The sequence below is a fragment of the Schistocerca piceifrons genome, chromosome 2 (genome assembly GCF_021461385.2).
Source record: "Schistocerca piceifrons isolate TAMUIC-IGC-003096 chromosome 2, iqSchPice1.1, whole genome shotgun sequence".
In the NCBI taxonomy this organism is placed as follows: domain Eukaryota; kingdom Metazoa; phylum Arthropoda; class Insecta; order Orthoptera; family Acrididae; genus Schistocerca; species Schistocerca piceifrons.
The window spans coordinates 1027477736-1027497314 of NC_060139.1; the positions used below are offsets into that span (position 1 = coordinate 1027477736).

The 19579-nt window shown below is 39.7% G+C and overlaps 1 protein-coding gene across 2 annotated transcripts in view; it reads left to right on the forward strand.

Moving 5' to 3' along the window:
• Positions 1-12317, forward strand: part of LOC124777921 (secretion-regulating guanine nucleotide exchange factor) — an 84451-nt gene extending 72134 nt beyond the window's left edge. For both annotated transcript variants that reach the window (XM_047253472.1, XM_047253473.1), the window contains one exon: positions 7525-12317. In XM_047253472.1, the coding sequence (XP_047109428.1) occupies positions 7525-7685 (161 nt within the window). In that variant the 3' untranslated portion in view covers positions 7686-12317. The remainder of the gene's footprint in view (positions 1-7524) is intronic.
• Positions 12318-19579: the final 7262 nt, after the last annotated feature.

Here is a 19579-nt window from a genome sequence, read left to right on the forward strand (position 1 = left end):
ATCAACACTTGTGGGACATGATGCTCCAGCATGTGGGCAGATGCAACAGATCCTACAGTTTGAACATACAGGCAACAGTAAGCTTTCTGAATTCTGGGGGCATCTCTGAAGTATTGTGGATGGGACAGCAATGTCAGATGAGACACTTTGGCATGTGTGGCTCATGCAGCTGCCACTGTCAATGAAAATGGCAGCAGTTGCATGCGGGACAGACAACATTAGTTCTGTACTGTCAGTTGCCACCAACATGCATGTGATAGTGGAGCAGATGAGTACGGCAGCAATAACATAGGTAGATGAAGACTGTAATACTACAGATGCCACAATTATACAACAGGAGCCAAGGAAGTCCGACGACAAATGGCCTCACAGTCTAAGGTTACAGTTGGTACTCAAGTTGAACAAACAAGGCAATGTTGAGAGGTAAAGCAGAGGGGCATTCATTAGGCCAACACAAGCAAGGACTCAATGGCTAGATGGTCGAGTATATTACCACTACAAAAGATTTGGTGGGCGAACAATGAGGTGCACATTTCCCTGCGCATTTCCAAATGGCCCCAATGGCCTGCAGTAGGTGTAGCAGGCTGTGTAGCTTTGCAAGAATGCTTATATATGAAGAGATGGCCATTATGTCCACAAACAGTGATGGTGGGGTGACAGAAGAAACGCAGGGTGCGGCATTCGAGGTCAGCACTGTTATTTTAGACAATCCTCCCATGACCATGCAGACGTCTGATTAAGCTTGCCCACTCATGTTGCCATGTCACTTGTATGTGACAGACAGAAAGGCAAATTGATGTCACCTGGTCAACTTGGACTCATAAGTTAGCATGTTTCCATTTAATCGAAATCAGAAAAACACGGTGGTCGCAATATTCCACCTAACTGCTGCTAACTCACCAATCACAACTTATGGCAAACATAAGGTGACAGTGGACATAGGTTTCATCATGGTTTTCAAATGGAAGTTCATACTGGTGCGTGATCAGTTCACAGAAGCAAAAGCAGAATTTGACAACATATTGCAAGCATGTACGAAGATCAGATAGCCCATGGGCATCACCACAGAAGAAAATGGCATGGAGAGGCCCAGTGGAGATTTTCAGATACTGAATACGAGAACTGTATCTGACTGCTCTCCCGTACCTGACTTGCATGATTTTATGAACCTCTAAGCTGGGGCTGCAGTCTTCAGCATGGTGTACTGGAGAAAGTGTACGACCAGATTCTGGTTGCTGAAGAGGATGGTCCCAAGATGACTGTCATAATGCCTATAGGGTTCTTTGAATACTTCCACATCCCATTTAGATTGAAAAACGCAGCTCACAGCTGGCAGAGATTTGTAGATGAAATGTTGAGGAGCTGAATTTCTTCTTTGTATAGCTAGAAGACATTTTAATATTTTCACAGACAGCCAAGTTACATGAAGGTCACCTCAAAGTAGTATTTCACAGGATAAAGAAATCTGAGCTTGTGGTAAATGAAGGAAAGTGTGTTGTCTACCAAACCCAAGTGATGTTTCTTGGACACATGGTATCTGCCCACTCAAGAGGAAGGTGGAGGCCTTACTAAACATTCCTCGGCCAAATTATTATCAGCACTTATGAAGATTCCTCAGGATCGTCAACTTTTATAAATGCCATCTAGTGGGAGCAGTGTAGATATGGATGCTGCTTACAGATGCACTAGTAGGTAACAACACTACAGGCATACAACCCCTATGACGGAAGCCCAGACTAAGTGGAGTCCATATGATTGGGAATTACTGGTCACTTATGAAGCCATACAACACTTCTATCCTTATGTTGAAGCCCAGCCATTTATGATCTACACCAATCATAAGCCGATCACGTTCACTTTCTGTGGAATGAAAGGCTATTCTCCTCGGCTGTTCCACCAGCTGGAGTTTATTGGGCAATTTACTACTGATATAAGGCACATTAAAGGGGCAGAGAACATAATGACCAATTTTTTCTCAAGAACTGGTGCAATTTCTGACTTGATAAATTACAACCAATGGAGAATGGAGCAAGCCACAGATGAGCAGTAAACAGTTGTTGCAAAACTACCCAACATCATGCAAGCTCGAGCAAGTGTGGTTGCGCAAGAAATACCTTATGCGTTGCAATGTGTCCAAGTCCCCACCTAAGCCATTTGTGACACGGTTACTGTGAAAGTCAGTTTTTGACAGCATCCACAACAGCTTCATACATCCTACCATGAACATCACCGTCAACATGATGGTTAAAAAATGGTTCAAATGGCTCTGAGCACTATGGGACTTAACAGCTGAGGTCATCAGTCCCCTAGAACTTAGAACTACTTAAACATAACTAACCTAAGGACATCACACACATCCATGCCCGAGGCAGGATTCGAACCAGTGACCGTAGCAGTTGTGCGATTACAAACTGAAGCGCCTAGAACCACTCGGCCACTGCGGCCGGCTCAACATGATGGTTGAGAAATTTTTATGGCCCAGTATGAATAAAGATTGACACGTGGATGAGGGTGCATTTGGCCTATCAAAGATGTTAGTTGGCAGACATATGCACCATCCAGTGGAAGACTTTTCTATGATGACAAGTTGGTTCTCTCACATGCATACAGACTTCCTGGGCCTCTCCTGCCATCAGAAGGATATTGATATTTTTTTTATGGCCATGCATAGATACACATGTTGGGCAGAAGCAACTTCTGTAATGAACATACTGGCGGATGCGGTGGCACGAGCATTCCTGAGTACATGGATTTTCCACTTTAGATGTCCCACTCACATCATCACAGACTAAGGGCAACAATTTGAGGCAAAGTTTTTTCTTGAGCTATCTAAATTATGTGGGTTCCAGCACTACCATAACAACAGCTACCATCCCTCAAGAACTGGAATAATGGATAGGTGGCCTAGGAAACTAAAGGCAGCACCTGTGTGCCATGATAGTTGCTGGACAATTGCTCTACCACTAGTCTTGTTAGGACATCATACAGCAGGACACTGTGGCATAGACTGTGAAAATGGTTTATGGGAAAAAGTTGCATCTGCCGTCAGATTTTTTTTCGGTGCACCAGGCATCTATGGGACTGGAATCGCCATATATACTTCAGCGAGTGAAGCTCCAGATAGACTGGCTACCCCCATCTCCAGTATTATATCATGGGGTTCCAAAATTTTCATACATAAAGACATTGCAACGTGCTCCCATGTGACATGGAGAACGTATAACCAGCAGCAATGCCACATTTGCTATGACAGATGAGCTGAGACCAAGGACCATCATGTTGGCATCCCACCCCCCTCCTCCCCCTCCAAAAAAAAACAACCAACCAACAAATGAGCCCACAAGAGGAGTCGAAGAGACTAGTGACTTACACAAGGGCAGGTTGACGAGTACAGCACAAATTTCCACACATTCAGGGAGTTCTGCGCTAAAGTGCAGGGACTGTGTGGGAAGAATCTGTTACAGACAGTGAGTGAAGAGACTTAGTTATTCTTTGGCTGACGGGCTGAATTGTGTTTCCGTGCTTATTCTTTGCTTTAAATTTTTTTTTTTTATTTATTTATTTATTTATTTTTTTTTTACTGTTCTCTGTTTAATCCACAGGGTTCTAAGTGCTTTGATAAACTAGATGACGACTTCAAAACTAAGCTTCTGATGTACATAAAAGGAAAGCCTACAGTCAGGATGTATTACAAGTTCCGTATTTGTGGAGTTTCTGTACGTCTAGAGTAGTCTGCGAGCAACATATATGAATATACTAGAGTTTTCTGCATTACGAAATTTTAAGGGTGCTACTTAAGTCTATAGGGTACTTGGACAAGAGTTTGTTTTCCATAGTTGAAATCTTTTGATTTGAAAACTTACAATTTGGAAAAGAATTTTTTTGAAGGCACTTATGGTCATATTTCCTGTTAAATATAGCCAGGGAAGCCATTTTGTGCATGCAAGGAGGCAGGGTTGTGTTGATGTGGATAACTTAGGCTGCCCCCTCTGGAACATGCCATTTATCGCAGAAGACATTTAGATGGCATATGAAGACATGTAGGTGGTATATGGGGAAGTTATTGAGTTGACTTTAACAGTGTAGTCAGTTAAGTCAGCAAATGTGCTAATAAACTACACAAAAAACTAATGATTAACTACAGAGACCAAGGGGGAAGCTTACGTTAATGTTTTGTTAAGTACATGGAAAAAAATGCAATAAACGATTGAAATTTTAGGCAGATACTTACGGGGAGATTGCTACCTGTGGTCAGAAGTGGTCACTGTCAGTGAAACTTTTGGTGACAATGATTTTTTAGTGCAAGTTTTTTTAAGAAACAAATGCTGAAAAATGTGTATCTCCCCTTTAAAAGACTGTATATCCTATCCATGTTTGAACAAAGTCAACAGGATTCTAAGTGCTTTGATAAACTAAATGTGGTCTTCAAAACCAAGCTTCTGGTGTACATAAAAGGAAAGTTTACAGTCAGGATGTATTACAAGTTTAGATGTAATATGGGCATGACAAAATTAAAATGAAGTCATACAGAACATGTAACTAGCTGAGAGAGACAGAAAGAGAGAGAAAGAGAGAGAAAGAGAGAGAGAGAGAGAGAGAGAGAGAGAGAGATTGAGAGATTGAGCATGCTAATTTTATGTTTTCCATTAGAAATGGATGGCAAATGCCTGTGACAGTAAACACAATGTTTTGTTTGTTGAAGAGAAGATATGTCTGATAATCCCCAAGGAAGTGTTATAGACACTCTGCTGTTCCTAATCTGTATGATTTAGGAGACAATCTGAGCAGCCCTCTTAGACTGTTTGCAGATGATGCTGTCGTTTGCTGTCTAGTAATGTCAACAGAAAATCAAAACAAATTGTAATATGATTTAAGATATCTGTGTGGTGTTAAAAATGACAATTACTCTAAATGATGAAAAGTGTGAGATCATCCACAGGAACACTAAAAGTAGTATTTCAGCTACACGATAAATCACACAAATCTAAAGGCTATTAATTCAGCTAAATACGAGGGCGGTCAATAAGTAATGTGGCACATTTGTTTCTGAAAGCAGGTTGATTTTATAACCAGTTCCAATACACCATATTATTCCCCACTTATTTGGCTACAGAACATTATTTTTCATCGTCACCTCCATTCAATGCAATGGTCTTATGCCATGTTACTGGGAAGGCCTGTATGCCCCCATCGTACCACTCTACTTGTCTACATCTGAGACGTCTTGCAGCATCAGTAACCTCTGCATCATCCACCTTCCAGCGCAGTGCATCCTTCATTGATTATGATCCGTTGATCACTTTGAATGAGAGTGTCCGCACGTTCCAACATTGCGGGGTCACAGCTGTGTATGGCAGGCCAGCACAAAGGGGATCGGACAGGTTTGCGCAACCTTGGTATGATGATGACAAAACATGTCACACAATGATTCACCGAGCTTTTGTTCATTGCCAGGTCTCTTTAGGCATCATACAAGTGCTTATAAATATCTACAGCACTCTGGTTTACTGTCAAAAGAATCTTTATGAGAGCTCTCTGCTTGGAACAAACCTCTATTACAGAAACCATTTTGTAGGCTATGTACAGCACCGCCACCAATTGGAACTTCATGAAACAATAGGGGCTACAATAGGAATATTCCACGATGTACCACAAAAAATGCTGAATTTTTTCCAACCTAAATTGGCCGAGAAAAAAAGTGTTTTGTTTTGCTCATTGAACACCCCTTGTCCCTAGGGATTACAGTTATGAACAGTTCAATCATACAGAAAATGCATCCTAAAAGATGCAATACATCTGCTAAAGAGACTGCCTGTACTATACTTGCCTCTCCTCTACTGTAGTGTTGCTGCACAGTATGAGATCCTGACCAGAGAGGTTTGACAGAGGACATCAGAAAATTCAAACATGGGTGCTCATTTTGTATTATCACGAAATAGTAGAGAGAGAGTTACAGACATAATAATGTGAGCTGGGGTGGCACAACAAAGGCATTTTTTGTTGCAACAAGATCTTTTCAAGATATTTCAGTCACCATCTTTCTCCTCCGAACGCAAAAATATTTTCTTGGCTCCCATTTTCATATGGTGAAATGATCATCTTGATAAAGTAAGAAAAATCAAAGCTCTTACAAAAGATTTAAGTGCTTGTTTTCCCACCCACTGTTCAAGAGTGGAATGGTAGAGAAATAGTCTGAAGGTGGTTCAGTGAACACTCTGCCACACACTTAAGTGTGGTTTGCGAAGTAGTCATGTGCATGTAGATAAAATAACATTTGCTTAGTTTTCCAACAAACCATTTTAGGAAACAATTCCCAGTCCCATATGTATTTTTCATGTATCAAGCAATGGAAACTCCAGGATGGAATGTAACAATATTATGAGAAGGAAAGTAGCTACTCACCATATAGCGGAGATGCTGAGTCGCAGATAGGCACAACAAAAAGACTCTCACAATTAAAGTTTTCAGCCATTGGGCTAGATCAGCAATAGACATGCGTGCGCACACGCCTAAACACACACACACACACACACAAAACTGTCTTACCACCACCACAGCCAGTCTTTTTACTTCTCTCCTTTTCCACTACCTTGCCCCCCCACCCCCCTCTACACCTCTCTCTCGACCTCTGTCTAAACTGCAGTACTTCACTGCATTCTATCCCCCCTCCTCCCCGCTCTGGCCTCCTCATTACCCCCACCCAGTTGCCACTCCCTCATGCACTGGTGCTGCTGCTCACAGTGTGGTTTCAGTTGCTGAGACTGCAGTCATGTGTGTGTGTATTGTTGACAAAGGCCAATGGCCAAAAGCTTTAATTGTGAGTCTTTTTGTTGTGCCTATCTGTGACTCAGCATCTCCACTGTATGGTGAGCAGCTACTTTCCTTCTCATAATATTGTTTCATGTATCAAGACATTTTTAAATATGATGTGTGAACTGCAGCATTAGTCTTGTGCCTGCACTACAATATAAACACGGACATGGATAATTCTGTAACTGTGAATTTCAAAATAACTTTTTTCTTTGTAAGAGCACAACAAGGAATCCTTACTTAATAGTTATTTCCAAGTTTGCCATATCTATAGAGAAACATCACACACAAAAATGCTTACGTGCAAAGCACACTTGTGAATGGGGATTACTTCTTGAAACATTTCATACAGAAAATAAGTAAAGGAAAATTATAACTAACAACGACAAATGTTATTTTATAACAAACAAAACTTTCTTTATGTTATTATATGTTACCAAATTCTTCCTCTACACAGTGAGATGTTGCCTTTGTTCACACAATTTACATTTACTTAAGAGTCATTCCAGCCACTATAAACTGTATGCTAAGTTGGACTTCAGTGCCTGCCATTTCTTCTGTTAATTTGGTGCAGACATTATTGAACCTGTTGTTCATGCAAGACTGTTTAAAAATTAGTTGTTTTAGTTCAGGAAATATGAAAAGGGCACAACAAATTGTCTTCTTTGTGATTGGCAAGCTTCTCAGGTTTTTTATGGATTATGTTATTTCCAGAGAACAGTGAAGTGCTATGCTGGGGCTGGAATGAACATGGCAGCTGTGCGACAGGAGCTGATGTGGATGTGAAGAGTCCCAAGAAAGTTGAAAATGCACAGAAAGCTGTTTTAATAGGGACAGGAGGTGCCCACAGCTTTGCTGTTGCTAGTCTGGACTGATACTGAAATTGGTGACTGATTGTTTTTGTTAATAAAATTACTTTCAATGGCATTGCTCTGTGAAGGCACCAAGGATACATCCTGACATTTGAGTAAAATTCACGTCGACAGCAAAATGGTTCAAAGTGAGACTTAATGAGAGAATGTCAAGTTTTTATACTAAACCTCTTAACAAAAATAATATAAGTCTACAAAAATTTCTCTTAAAAGCCTTTTGTCAGATCATTCCATATAAACTATTAGCTTTGAAGCAAAACGCCAACAAAAATAATGCAGTACAAAATAACTTTCATTTATATGGTATGTGCTATGGGATTAAGACTAGCTTGATATAATTTTTGTGTTTTATTCTGGTCACATGGAACTATGTATTGCCATTAAAAATTTAAGTTTTGTTGCTCACTCTTGGCTGTTTGACTTATCGTATATGATATACAAGGGTAAGCCAATCATTTTTGTTTATTTTTGTAGTACTGTGCTGGGTTAGTTTCGTTGTAGCTGCTGTGCTGGTAATCATGGCTGCTTTGCTGTCTATTAGCACCATAGAAGAGTAACATTCAGTGATCTGGTTTTTTGTGGTTAGAAGGCGTGGGGCCAAAATTCATCAAAAACTTTCGGTACAGTACGGAAACAGCGTTTTGCCACAACAGAGTGTGTACGAATGGAATGAAAAATTCCAAAATGGTCACACAAGTGTTATGCATGATGAAGGAGCCAGATGATCATTTACCGCCACAAATGAAGAAACCATTGAGTGTTCACGTGAAATGATTCTCTTAGACAGAGTGGCACATTGTCTGCAAATTAGTCATGGTTCTGCCTATGAAATCATCCACAACAGACTTCGATTTCATAAAGTTAGTGCAAGATGGGTCCCAAAAAACTCATACAGTTGCATAAACAAATGCACTTGGACATCTGCAAAAAACATTTGGATTGCTGTGGTAACAAACGGGACAACTTCTTAGAAAGGGATCACTACTGGTGACAAAACATGGATCCAACATTATGAGCCAGAGAGTAAACAGAAGAGTATGGAATGGAAACATCCAAATTCGCCATGCAAGAAAAAGTTCAAGACCCAACCGTCCGCAGGAAAACTGCACTTATGGTTTTTTGGGACACGCAAGGTCCAGTACTGGAACATTATGGGGAAAGGGGCACAACAATAAACAGCGTACGTTACAGTGAGACGCTTACTGCCAGGCTAAAGCCTGCAATTCGAAGCAAACTCGGAGGATTGCTGTCAAAAGGGGTTGTGTTGTTGCTCAACAAAGCATACTGCTGCCCACACTGCTGAAACGCTCCAGAAACTCAAATTTGAAGTACTGGATCATCCTCCATATAGTCCCGATCTTGCCCCAGCTGACTATCACTGTCTGGTCCATTCAAACGTGCATTAAGGGGCTGTCGATTTGCCTCGGATCAAGCAGTGAAAGAAGTGGTGCAGTCCTGGCTCGCAACTCAACCGAGAACCTTCTTTTATGAGGGCATCAGGAAGCTTGTACAGTGATGGACCAAGTGCTTTGAAATGCAAGGAGACTATGACGAAAAATGATGTTCTTGTAAGTTTCCTATTTGATTACAAAAAAATTTTATAACTACTTTGCGGATAATATTTGACTTACCCTCGTATTTCATTCAACAGGGTCACTAACTATATCACCATTTCTTATGAATGAATATGAGTAGTACATTACCAAACAGAATGCAACTGCAGTCTAATGTTTAGTGTGTCGACCTACTTATGTGGAGTTTCCAGGTTAGATTCTATGTGACCACATATTTTTCTGCAGTAAAATGATCCTGAAACAGATCCCCCATTCTCACCAGGCTAACTGAGGACCTGCTTTAGTAAAGAAGTTGGGAACTAACATGCAGCTACTGAAGTGGCATCAACTCAAAAAATTCGTGCCAGATTGAGACATATGTGACTCCCACCCCCCTTTTTTTTACTGTCCTCACCCCATTGCTTTTCTTCTATTTGGAGCATGTTTCTCTGACTTTACAATCATCTGGTCATTGTACAAATGGAGGACATTACCTTTTCACAGAGATGATGGAGGATCCCTAATGCATTTTCTTCATTTTCATACAATTTAAGAAATGAAATAATCTGCACTACATCACAGCAAAGTCCCTTGAAGGTTTGCAAGGTATCCACTAGACTATGCAATTCAGTTCCGTTGATGGGCACTGATAAATAACTGGACAGTTCTCTTTGAAGGATATTTTTTTGGAGATAAACACTCTTCAGATCATCACTGTGTGGCTCATCCAGCCTGTTCCAGTAACCGTATAACATTCCAGGTGGCTCAGTAATATTTTTAAGTTTAAGCTTTTAAAGAAACTGTAGGTTTATTAGAATTACATTCAACTTATTTTACGCAGTCATTGGTGCTTGGTTGTTGTTCATCATTTTTAGGATTTGGATGTGAACTGCACTCAATTTGTCACACCGATTACTCTGACACTTGCAATACAGCCCAGGTCCTCTGAAAGCTCAAAGGCATGAACGTAGGTTTCAAATTATCAGTTTGAGTCAGTGTTAGAGGGCAAGGGGAAAAAGCAAAATACAGGGAAAAAGTGTCTGGTGATATTATTAGTGACAGGTGAGAGAGGAATGTGAGAATGGAACTTAATGTGACCCCAAAAAATGAAGCAAAGAATATTTTCTGCAGTATAAAGACTGTCTAAAACGGGGAAACAATGGTGGTGGAGGTGGCTAGCAGAGGAATGAATAAAGATACAGAACTTCACAATCATTATGAGATGGAAGTAGCTGGAAGTGTGTGTTGTAGAATATCAATGACAGATAGAGGTGGGATATCTGAATACTTTGAGTGATGAAAGAAGAGTACATGTAAAATGTGGCACAGGACTGATTTTTACCACACTGTGTTGTTTGTTCTCTGTACTTATTCTGTCTTTGTGTACTAATCAAATTGTTCTCTGGTGGTTAAACTGCTGTTAAACTAAAGCACCTAAAAGTACCTGTTGGTTTGCTAATTCCCACTCTTACACTTACGCAGTACCACCTTATGTGAGACACTGGTGTGCCCTATCTGTCAGGAGGCAAGTCAACAACTGAAGAAAATTAAGCATTCTATATGCCAAAACTAAACATGGTATCCTTGTACACAGGGAATCTGAGTTCTGAAATAGCTAGTTCTACAGAGAAGGTCTGTCACAAGTCACAGACTTTCAACATATTTACTTCAATTCTTAGGCTTCTTCTTACACCATGATGGTGATAAGCGTATGTAAGACTTCTTGTTTGTTGCTACAGTCTGTGTTTGTGAGTAAAGCATTAATTTTTTTCCCCTGACACCTAGCAAGTGCACTCATAGATAAACGTCAACAAGCAAACATGTTTTTGATGTATGGAGAAGCTTTTCTTTGGAAAAGGCTAGTGCAAGTAATGGTATGAATCGGGCATGCAAAACTGCTATCTGTAACTTCAACTTAATGGTACACATTGTTTTGTCACCTCACTTTGTCATATAATTCTAATGAATTCTCCACTGTTTTTGTAAATTGAAGATCAATTGTGAGCACTTGATCTACAAATAATCGATTGTTTCACAAGGAAAGGCCTTTGTTCATCATAAACTAAATTTTCGCATAGTGAAAGTTAGTTCTGATGTAATATAACAGACAATTTTGGCTGCTTCATAAAACTGCCTGAAGTGGTCCAATTCTTTCCAAATCACTCTTTATACTGATGTTTATTTTATCATATTTCTTTGTGTGACTTTTCATATTTGGGCTTCCTTTTCAAAATTACCCCCAATGTTACTGACATTTATTGGAAATTAGAATATTCTTTGTATCTGCAGGCTTTTTGGGTTATAATTTCCATTAACTACTTCAGCAAAGTCTGATATGAGAGCACTCTCAATTTACTTTTTGATACTTACTGTGAACAGCATTCTGAAGCAACTGAAGTATTGATGTACAAGGTCCAAATACCAAGATACAGATAATTTACCCTCCTATTACTATGTCAAACCTGTTCAGTCAATAACTACAAACATAATTTACATGTGAACCCAAATGGCAATCTGGAGGATTCCCAAATTCTATTTTGATCCAGTGAATTATACTGAAAAGTAGCATTAGAGTCATCATAAGATACTTCATAGTTATGACTTAGGGCTCGGTTGGTCTCATGATGCCACAAGCCAGCATAATGTAAGAATTCACTTCAGATGAAGGTTCTGTAGAGTTTTCAGTCAGTGAGCCCAGTTAGCAGAGTGATGGGAGTGACAGTGCAGACAATTCAATTCTAGTAAATAATGTGGTAGCAATACTGACAACGCCATACTGATGTGAAGCAGTATATTTTTATTTTATGCTGAATAACAATAAACAATAATCATTCGCAGTTTTTGTTTGCTATTTATACTTTTTAATTTTCCTCAAACATTATGCGACACCTAAAGTTGCAACCTTTATCAAATAAATAACTACAAGAGAAGTGTGACAATTTAGAATCTATATCTTGATTGTGTGTGTATTTTTTGCATTGCTGTGGACATTGTTATTTTTTATTCTGTCGACTGTATAATACAATAGTGCATGTAACTTTTAACATGTTAATGTGTACAATAAATCTTACAGTTCCAATCAGATACTGACAGCAAATTAGTCTACTAACAGTTATGGACCTAGGCTATATATGTAACAGTTAATGCAATGGTTTCCGTAAATACAAATTCGATTCTGAAACTGATGGGAAAAAAAAAAAAAACTATAGTATGTGGCAGTTTGCTATGCATATGTATCTAGAATACGAACAGTTCTGGGATTGTGACAGTGGCAAAATAACGAACGTAACTAAAGTTTGCACAGTGAGAGGCAAAATTATACCCTCCGTCCATCTGTCAATAAATGTTCATATGCAAGATACACTATGTGATCAAAAAAGTATCTGGACACCTGGCTGAAAATGACTTACAAGTTCGTGGCGCCCTCCATCGGTAATGCTGGAATTCAATATGGTGTTGGCCCATCCTTGGCCTTGATGACAGCTGCTACTCTTGCAGGCATACGTTCAATCAGGTGCTGGAAGGTTTCTTGTGGATTGGCAGCTCATTCTTCGCGGAGTGCTGCACTGAGGAGAGGTATTGATGTCAGCGTTCCAAAACATCCCACAGGATTCAGGTCAGGGCTCTGTACAGGCCAGTCCATTATAGGGATGTTATTGTCGTGTAACCACTCCGCCACAGGCCGTGGATTATGAACAGGTGCTCGATCGTGTTGTAAGATGCAATCACCATTCCCAAATTGCTCCTCAACAGGTGCTTGAAACATCAATGTACGCCTTTGTTGTAATAATGCAACTAGGGGTGCAAGCCCCCCTCCATGAAAAACACAACCACACCATAACACCACTTTGCTGTTGGCACTACACACGCTGGCAGATGACATTCACCAGGCATTCGCCATACCCACACCCTGCTATCGGATCGCCACATTGTGTTCCGTGATTTATCACTCCATACAACATTTTTCCACTGTTCAATCGGCCAATATTTACGCTCTTTACACCAAGCGAGGTGTCGTTTGGCATTTACTGGCGTGATGTGTGGCTTATGAGCAGTCACTTGGGCATGAAATCAAAGTTTTCTCACCTCCCGCCTAACTGTCACAGTACTTGCAGTGGATTCTGATGCAGTTTAGAATTCCTGTGTGATGGTCTGGACATATGTTTGCCTATTACACATTACGACCCTCCTCAACTGTTGGCGGTCTCCGTCAGTTACCAGGTGAAGTTGGCTTGTGCTGTACGTGTCCCTCTATCACATCAGAAACAGTGGACGTAGGAATGTTTAGGAGTGTGGAAATCTCGGGTCCAGATGTATGACACAAGTGAAACCCAATCACCTGACCACGTTCGAAGTCCATGAGTTCTGCGGAGTGCCCCATTCTGCTCTCTCACGATGTCTAATGACTACTGAGGTCACTGATATGGAGTATCTGGCAGTAGGTGGCAGCACAATGCACATAATATGAACAAAGGATGTTTTTGGAGGTGATCGGATACTTTTGATCACATAGTGTATATTTCAGCTAAAGTAGTGTAGGACAAGCTAAAGCAAGTCTACATAGATTCTGGCCTCTTCCGATGAATAGGGTCACTAAAGACACTGACAACCAGACTAAAAAATTGTTCATCAGTCGAAGAATACATGTCAAAGATAATTGCTTTGAAATTAAAGAACAATGGACTGGGTTTATTCTACTTGCAGGACTACCATATGAATATAAACCTATGATTATGAGTTTAGGAAATTCAAACTTGCTGATCGTAGGAGGCTCCACAAAAAATAATTTATTGTAAGAAATAAATGTGATGCCAGTAAAAAAAACTGACAAGTGACACTGCTCTTTGGGTCACCAAGGAAAAGGGTGATGTTAGCTTCAAAAAAGGTCCAAGGTGTTACAACGGCAACAAGTCGGGCATCTGACAAAAAAACTGTTGCAGCAAGGGCAAAAACAAAGCGAAACCTTCACCCAAGACAGCAAGCAACCAGATGTTCTTTTCAAACACAGCTGCAGGCACAGATGCACGTCAGCGCACATGTCTAAATATACATGTGACCAAAATAATTATAAAACAGTGATAGGCTCGTGCAAGTTTTAATAGCAAATAATGATAATTTGCTTGTAAAAGGTACAGGATCTTCGTTTGTCAATGTTCTCACGGGCAACAAGAAAGGCAAAATTAAAGTAGATAATTTCATGTATGTGGCTCAGCTAAGCACCAATCTGCTATCTGTTAGTAATATAGTAGAAAAAGGTCATTCAATTTCAACAAACAAGGCTGTATTATTTACGACTTATCCAAAAATGTGGTTGCTAGTGCATCATTAGCAAATGGTAGGCACTGACCAAATCAACAAAATAATCTAATTTTTCAAGCAAAATCGGAATTAGAATCAAATAGTACAGACTAGGTCATCTGCATTCTGAAGTTGTGCACACACTTCACCAAGGCTTGGGGAGTGGAATTTTATTTGAGGGAGCAGTTAATACTCCTGTTCTATTTGCTTAGATGGCCAACAAACAAGACTTCCTTTTTCACAATCTGGCTCAAGAACCACAGAAATCCTCAAGATAATTCATTCAGATCTGTGTGGACCAATGCATACGTTGTCAGTTGGCGGAGCCAAATACTTCCTTACTTTAATTGATGACTATTTGAGGGAAGTATTTGTATATAGTGTCAAAAATAAAAATCAAGTACCACAGCTGATTGAAGACTTTAAAAATCAAGTTGAAAGGCAAACTGGAAAAATGATCTGCACTCTAAGCACAGATACTGACAGAATACGTGAGCGATAAACAGGTAAACCATTTCAGACAAGAAGGGATCCGAAATCAGACTACAGTGCCATATACACCAGAACAAATTGCAGTAGCTGAGTATTATAACAGTGCAATAGTAGAAAAACCAATATGCCTACTCTTCAAAGCAAATGTGCCAAATAAATTCTGGGCAGAAGCAGTCTTCACTCTGGTCTATTTAATTAACAGATCTTCGACAAAGCACCAAAAAGAAAGACTCCAGAAGAAACTCAGACAAACAAGAGCCCGGATCTTCGACATCTCAAAATATTTAAAAGCAAGGCCTATATTCACATTCCGAGAGCCAACCAATGAAAATAGTACAAAAAAGTACTTAGTGTACCTTGGTAGGATACTGTGAAGAATCAAAAGCCTACAGGCTTTTTGAACCTAATTGCCAGAGACTCATAAAAAAACAAGGGACGTTATTTTTGATTAATGTACTTCTAAACAGCTGATTGTTTCTCCCACTGACAGAAAAGCAGCAAAATGAAAGTTGAATTTGAAACCAAACCTGAGACCAGCACATCCAGTAGTAACTTGAGGAATACTAGCTGCAATGAGCAAACAAGAGTAGATAATGCAAATAATGATAATGAGCAACTGCAGCAGCTTGAGTCAATATAAAAGTCATCCAGAATCCCAAAATCGAATAAGCTACATGACTTTGTAACTCATCAGTCCAAACAGTCATCTGACAACGATCCCTTGTCACTGGAAGAAGCAATGATGTTAGACAATGCCGAATACTGGTCGAAAGCAATACAAGAAGAGTCATAATTGCATAAAGTGAACTGCACATGGGAGTCTGCTATTTCACCTTCAAATAAGAAACCAATAAATGTGAAATGGGTGTTTAAAACAAAAAAAAAAAAAAGATTTGAAAAGCCACATTGTACGCTATAAACAAATGGCTAGTAGTAAAAGGTTGTGGTCAGAAGCAAGTCATGGATTATGATGAAACTTATGCACCAGTTATTAGATATAACTCATAAAGGTATCTATTTGCTGTGTTTGCTAAACATGATCTGGACACTGATCATCTCAGTGTTGTCATGGCTTTCTTGCAAGGTGACTTACATGAAGAGATTTATGTGAAAGTTCCAGAAGTAGACCTTGTTGCAAAGATACTGAAATATACTGGTATTAAAAGACTAAAAAGGGCAGTATATGGATTAAAGCAAATGTTTGAAATTAGACAGTACACTGTTGAATCTAAACTTCAAGAGATCAACCACTGATCCTTGTGTATAGTTGTTGTTTATGTGGATATATGCTAAGTTTCAGTAACAATTCACAAGGCAAAGAAGTTTTCAAAAACAGTTTAAGAGAAAAATTTAAAATGAAAGATCTTGGTGTTACTCGGAACCACAAAGAAGGTTATCTATGGATAGACCAGACACACTATGTGGAGCAAATTCTTAACAGATTGAATACAAAAGAGTGTAACCCAATTTCTTCACCACTAGATAGTAACCAGGTGCTCACTCATGACATGAAACCTAAAACAGAACAGGAGCGAGAAGCTATGAAGAACATACCCAATCATGAAGCAATAGGAAGTTTAATGTATGCTCAGTTAGGAACAATGCCAGTCCTATATTATTTGACAGTAAATGTCAGTCATTTTTGTAACAATCCCGACATGCCACAGTGGCAAACACTCAAAACAATCTTTAGACATCTAAAAGGAGTGAAGCACATGAAGCTATTGTTTTCTGAAGCAGAGGACAGCCACATAATAGGTTACTGTGATGCAGACTGGGCCACAGATTCCGAAGACAGGAAGTCAACACGTGGATATCTGTTTACATCTCAAGGAGCAGTAATATCCTGCTTATGTAACTGTAGCCTTATCCATAACTGAGGCAGAATATATAGCCCTGACCTCAGCAAGTCAGAAGGCTCTACTGCTTCAAAGGTTAGACAGTGAAATATCTTGAAACCCCGAGAAGGACCCTATCAAACTATTATGTGACACAAAGCTACAATTGACAGTGGCTACAAGAGTCAAACCAAACATATAGACACTAGACACCACTTTATAAGAGACATAGATAATCAGCCCATCACTATGGACCACATATTTTTAGAGCAAATGATGGGGGGTGGGGTGTCATGATTCTGGGGGTGTGAGAATTTAGAATCTGTACCTTGATTGTGTATATATCTTATGTGTTGCTATGGACACTGTTATTTTTTATTGTGTGGATTGTACAATACGATATTCATGTAACCATGTTTAACATGTGAATGTGTATAATAAATCTCACAGTTCCAATCAGATATTGCCAGAAAATTACTCTGCTAACAGTAAGTATATCCACGGGAAATCTGGACGTGAGAAACTACTGACGGTGCTCACCTCTTACACCAAAATAATAACCACAGGTATATCTCAAGGTCTTTGAAATCTTGCAGTAATGAAAATGACATATGATACCTGTTTACCAGCATACCTCTTTCGCTGTAAGTTGCTTTCATCTCAATCTTGTAGTGATCTGGGCAAACTATGGCATTTGTAAATGAAATTTTAAATGCATACATCTACCTACTCTTTGCTAACCCCTTCCTCTCAACTAACATCTCATTCCTGAAGAGGGGCAACAATCTTGTGTATGTTTCAATGGATGGAAATTACATTAGTAATGTAGAGATGAAAAGACAGGATAGGCTATCACGGAGAGCTGAATCAAACCAGTCTTCAATCTGAAAACCATAAGAACGACGACGTCTGCCTTCAATGCGATTAGGTGACACCTATTAAAGAATATATTACAGTAAGTAGCAGTCACCTCCAGGTTTACACCTATCCTACACATTGCCATAACTCTCAGCACAAGTCAGACAGCCACTGATGGGCAAGCATCTTTTCCAGATTACTCCATGCATTATTATATTCAGCTACATGCATCCATGTTGCTGCTACATGTTTTCAAATGTTATTTTCTACCCTTCCATTAGGTCATCTTCATGGCTCTCCATTATCTCTTCACGTCCAGTTAAGTATTTCATTGCTCCTTTCACCATCCTTTCGCCTGGCTGTATGTTCTGTCCACTCATTAACATGTGTTCCACTCCAGATTGTTCCCTCATCCACTTTCTCTGTTTTCATGTCTCTCCTATCAATTATCATCACTTATCTCTCAATTGTTGACTGAGAAACCCCCCCCCCTTTTTTTTTTGGCGTTTGAAGTTTACGTCTCACTGCCATTAACTCTTAACTGATTGAAGGCTGCTCCTGGAAATTATATTAACAAAAAATTCAACTAGAGGGAATTACTTCTAGATTAATATATTAGAACAGCACCTACTTTGAAAAGAATTTTCTCTTACAATAATCAGCAACTTTTTGTTATTTAATACTAAGCACTTATGTAAGGTCTCTCACTTCACAGAACACTATCAGCTCTTTATATAATGGAAAAGTTAATACTTATTTAATATGAATATTAGTATTAATAGGTACATTCCTCATGGAGTACAAATGTTTAGATAAATTATGGAAGACAGTTGCTAATAATGTACTCCTTCAATTTGTTGTTGAATATGTGACAATTTTCAATAATGCTTCTGGCTGAATGTATGAAATTCTGAACTAGAGTTTAATTTAGTGTGCCGGTTGGTCTCTATTTCTGGTACAGAACACCTCTTGAAGAAACTGTCCAATTTCTCTATCTTACTCCTGCCTGAGACTGCAACTAACCGCCACCATTACCTCCACGAACCTTCATGAAACCTTCCCCATACTCCATCTTAGCAGCTAAACCCTGTCTTGCAGATCTACTATATCTGCCTTACCCTTAAACTCCTTCCTACCACCTTACAGAACCCAGAGCCTAAACAGACCCACAATATGGTTGTGAAGCTGTCCTCCAAAAGTGTATAAGTTCCTATCAAAGGCCTCACCTTCTACCCCACTCCCAAATCCAAACACACTGGGCTTGTTACAGCCCTTCTTTTCATCTCTTGGCCTCTGCATGGGATCACTTTTTTGCCACCAAACCTACCAGCCTAGGCCCAAAACCAATACTGAACTCAATCTAACCACCGCCACAATAATCCCCTGTAACTTCCTTGCATTTCCTAACCTCAAACTTTGCCTCACCATCATTCCCCACACCTTTCAACATGGAAACCAAGCTCACAGCCAAAGAAAGGACTGCAATTTACCACCTAAAAAAATATCCTGAACTTATAATCCTACCTGCTGACAAAGGTTCTATTGCTGATGTTATGAACTGCAGGAATTACCTGGCTGGTGGTCTCCACTAGCTGTTACACACGTCCACCTTCAAGCTGTGCCACAGTGACCCCATTCTAGCAGTAACTTTTCAAATGGTCTTCAGTCCCTTGTCAAACCTCTAAGTCCATTCCGGGACCTCTCCCCTAAGTCTATCTCCCTCCTCACTTCAACCAGTTCCTGCACTCAAACCTTCTACATGCTTCCTAATATATGTAAACCAAACTATTCAGGGCACCGCCTCGTGGCTGAATACTGTGCCCCCACAGAGAAAATCTCTGCCCTATTACCTGTAGGG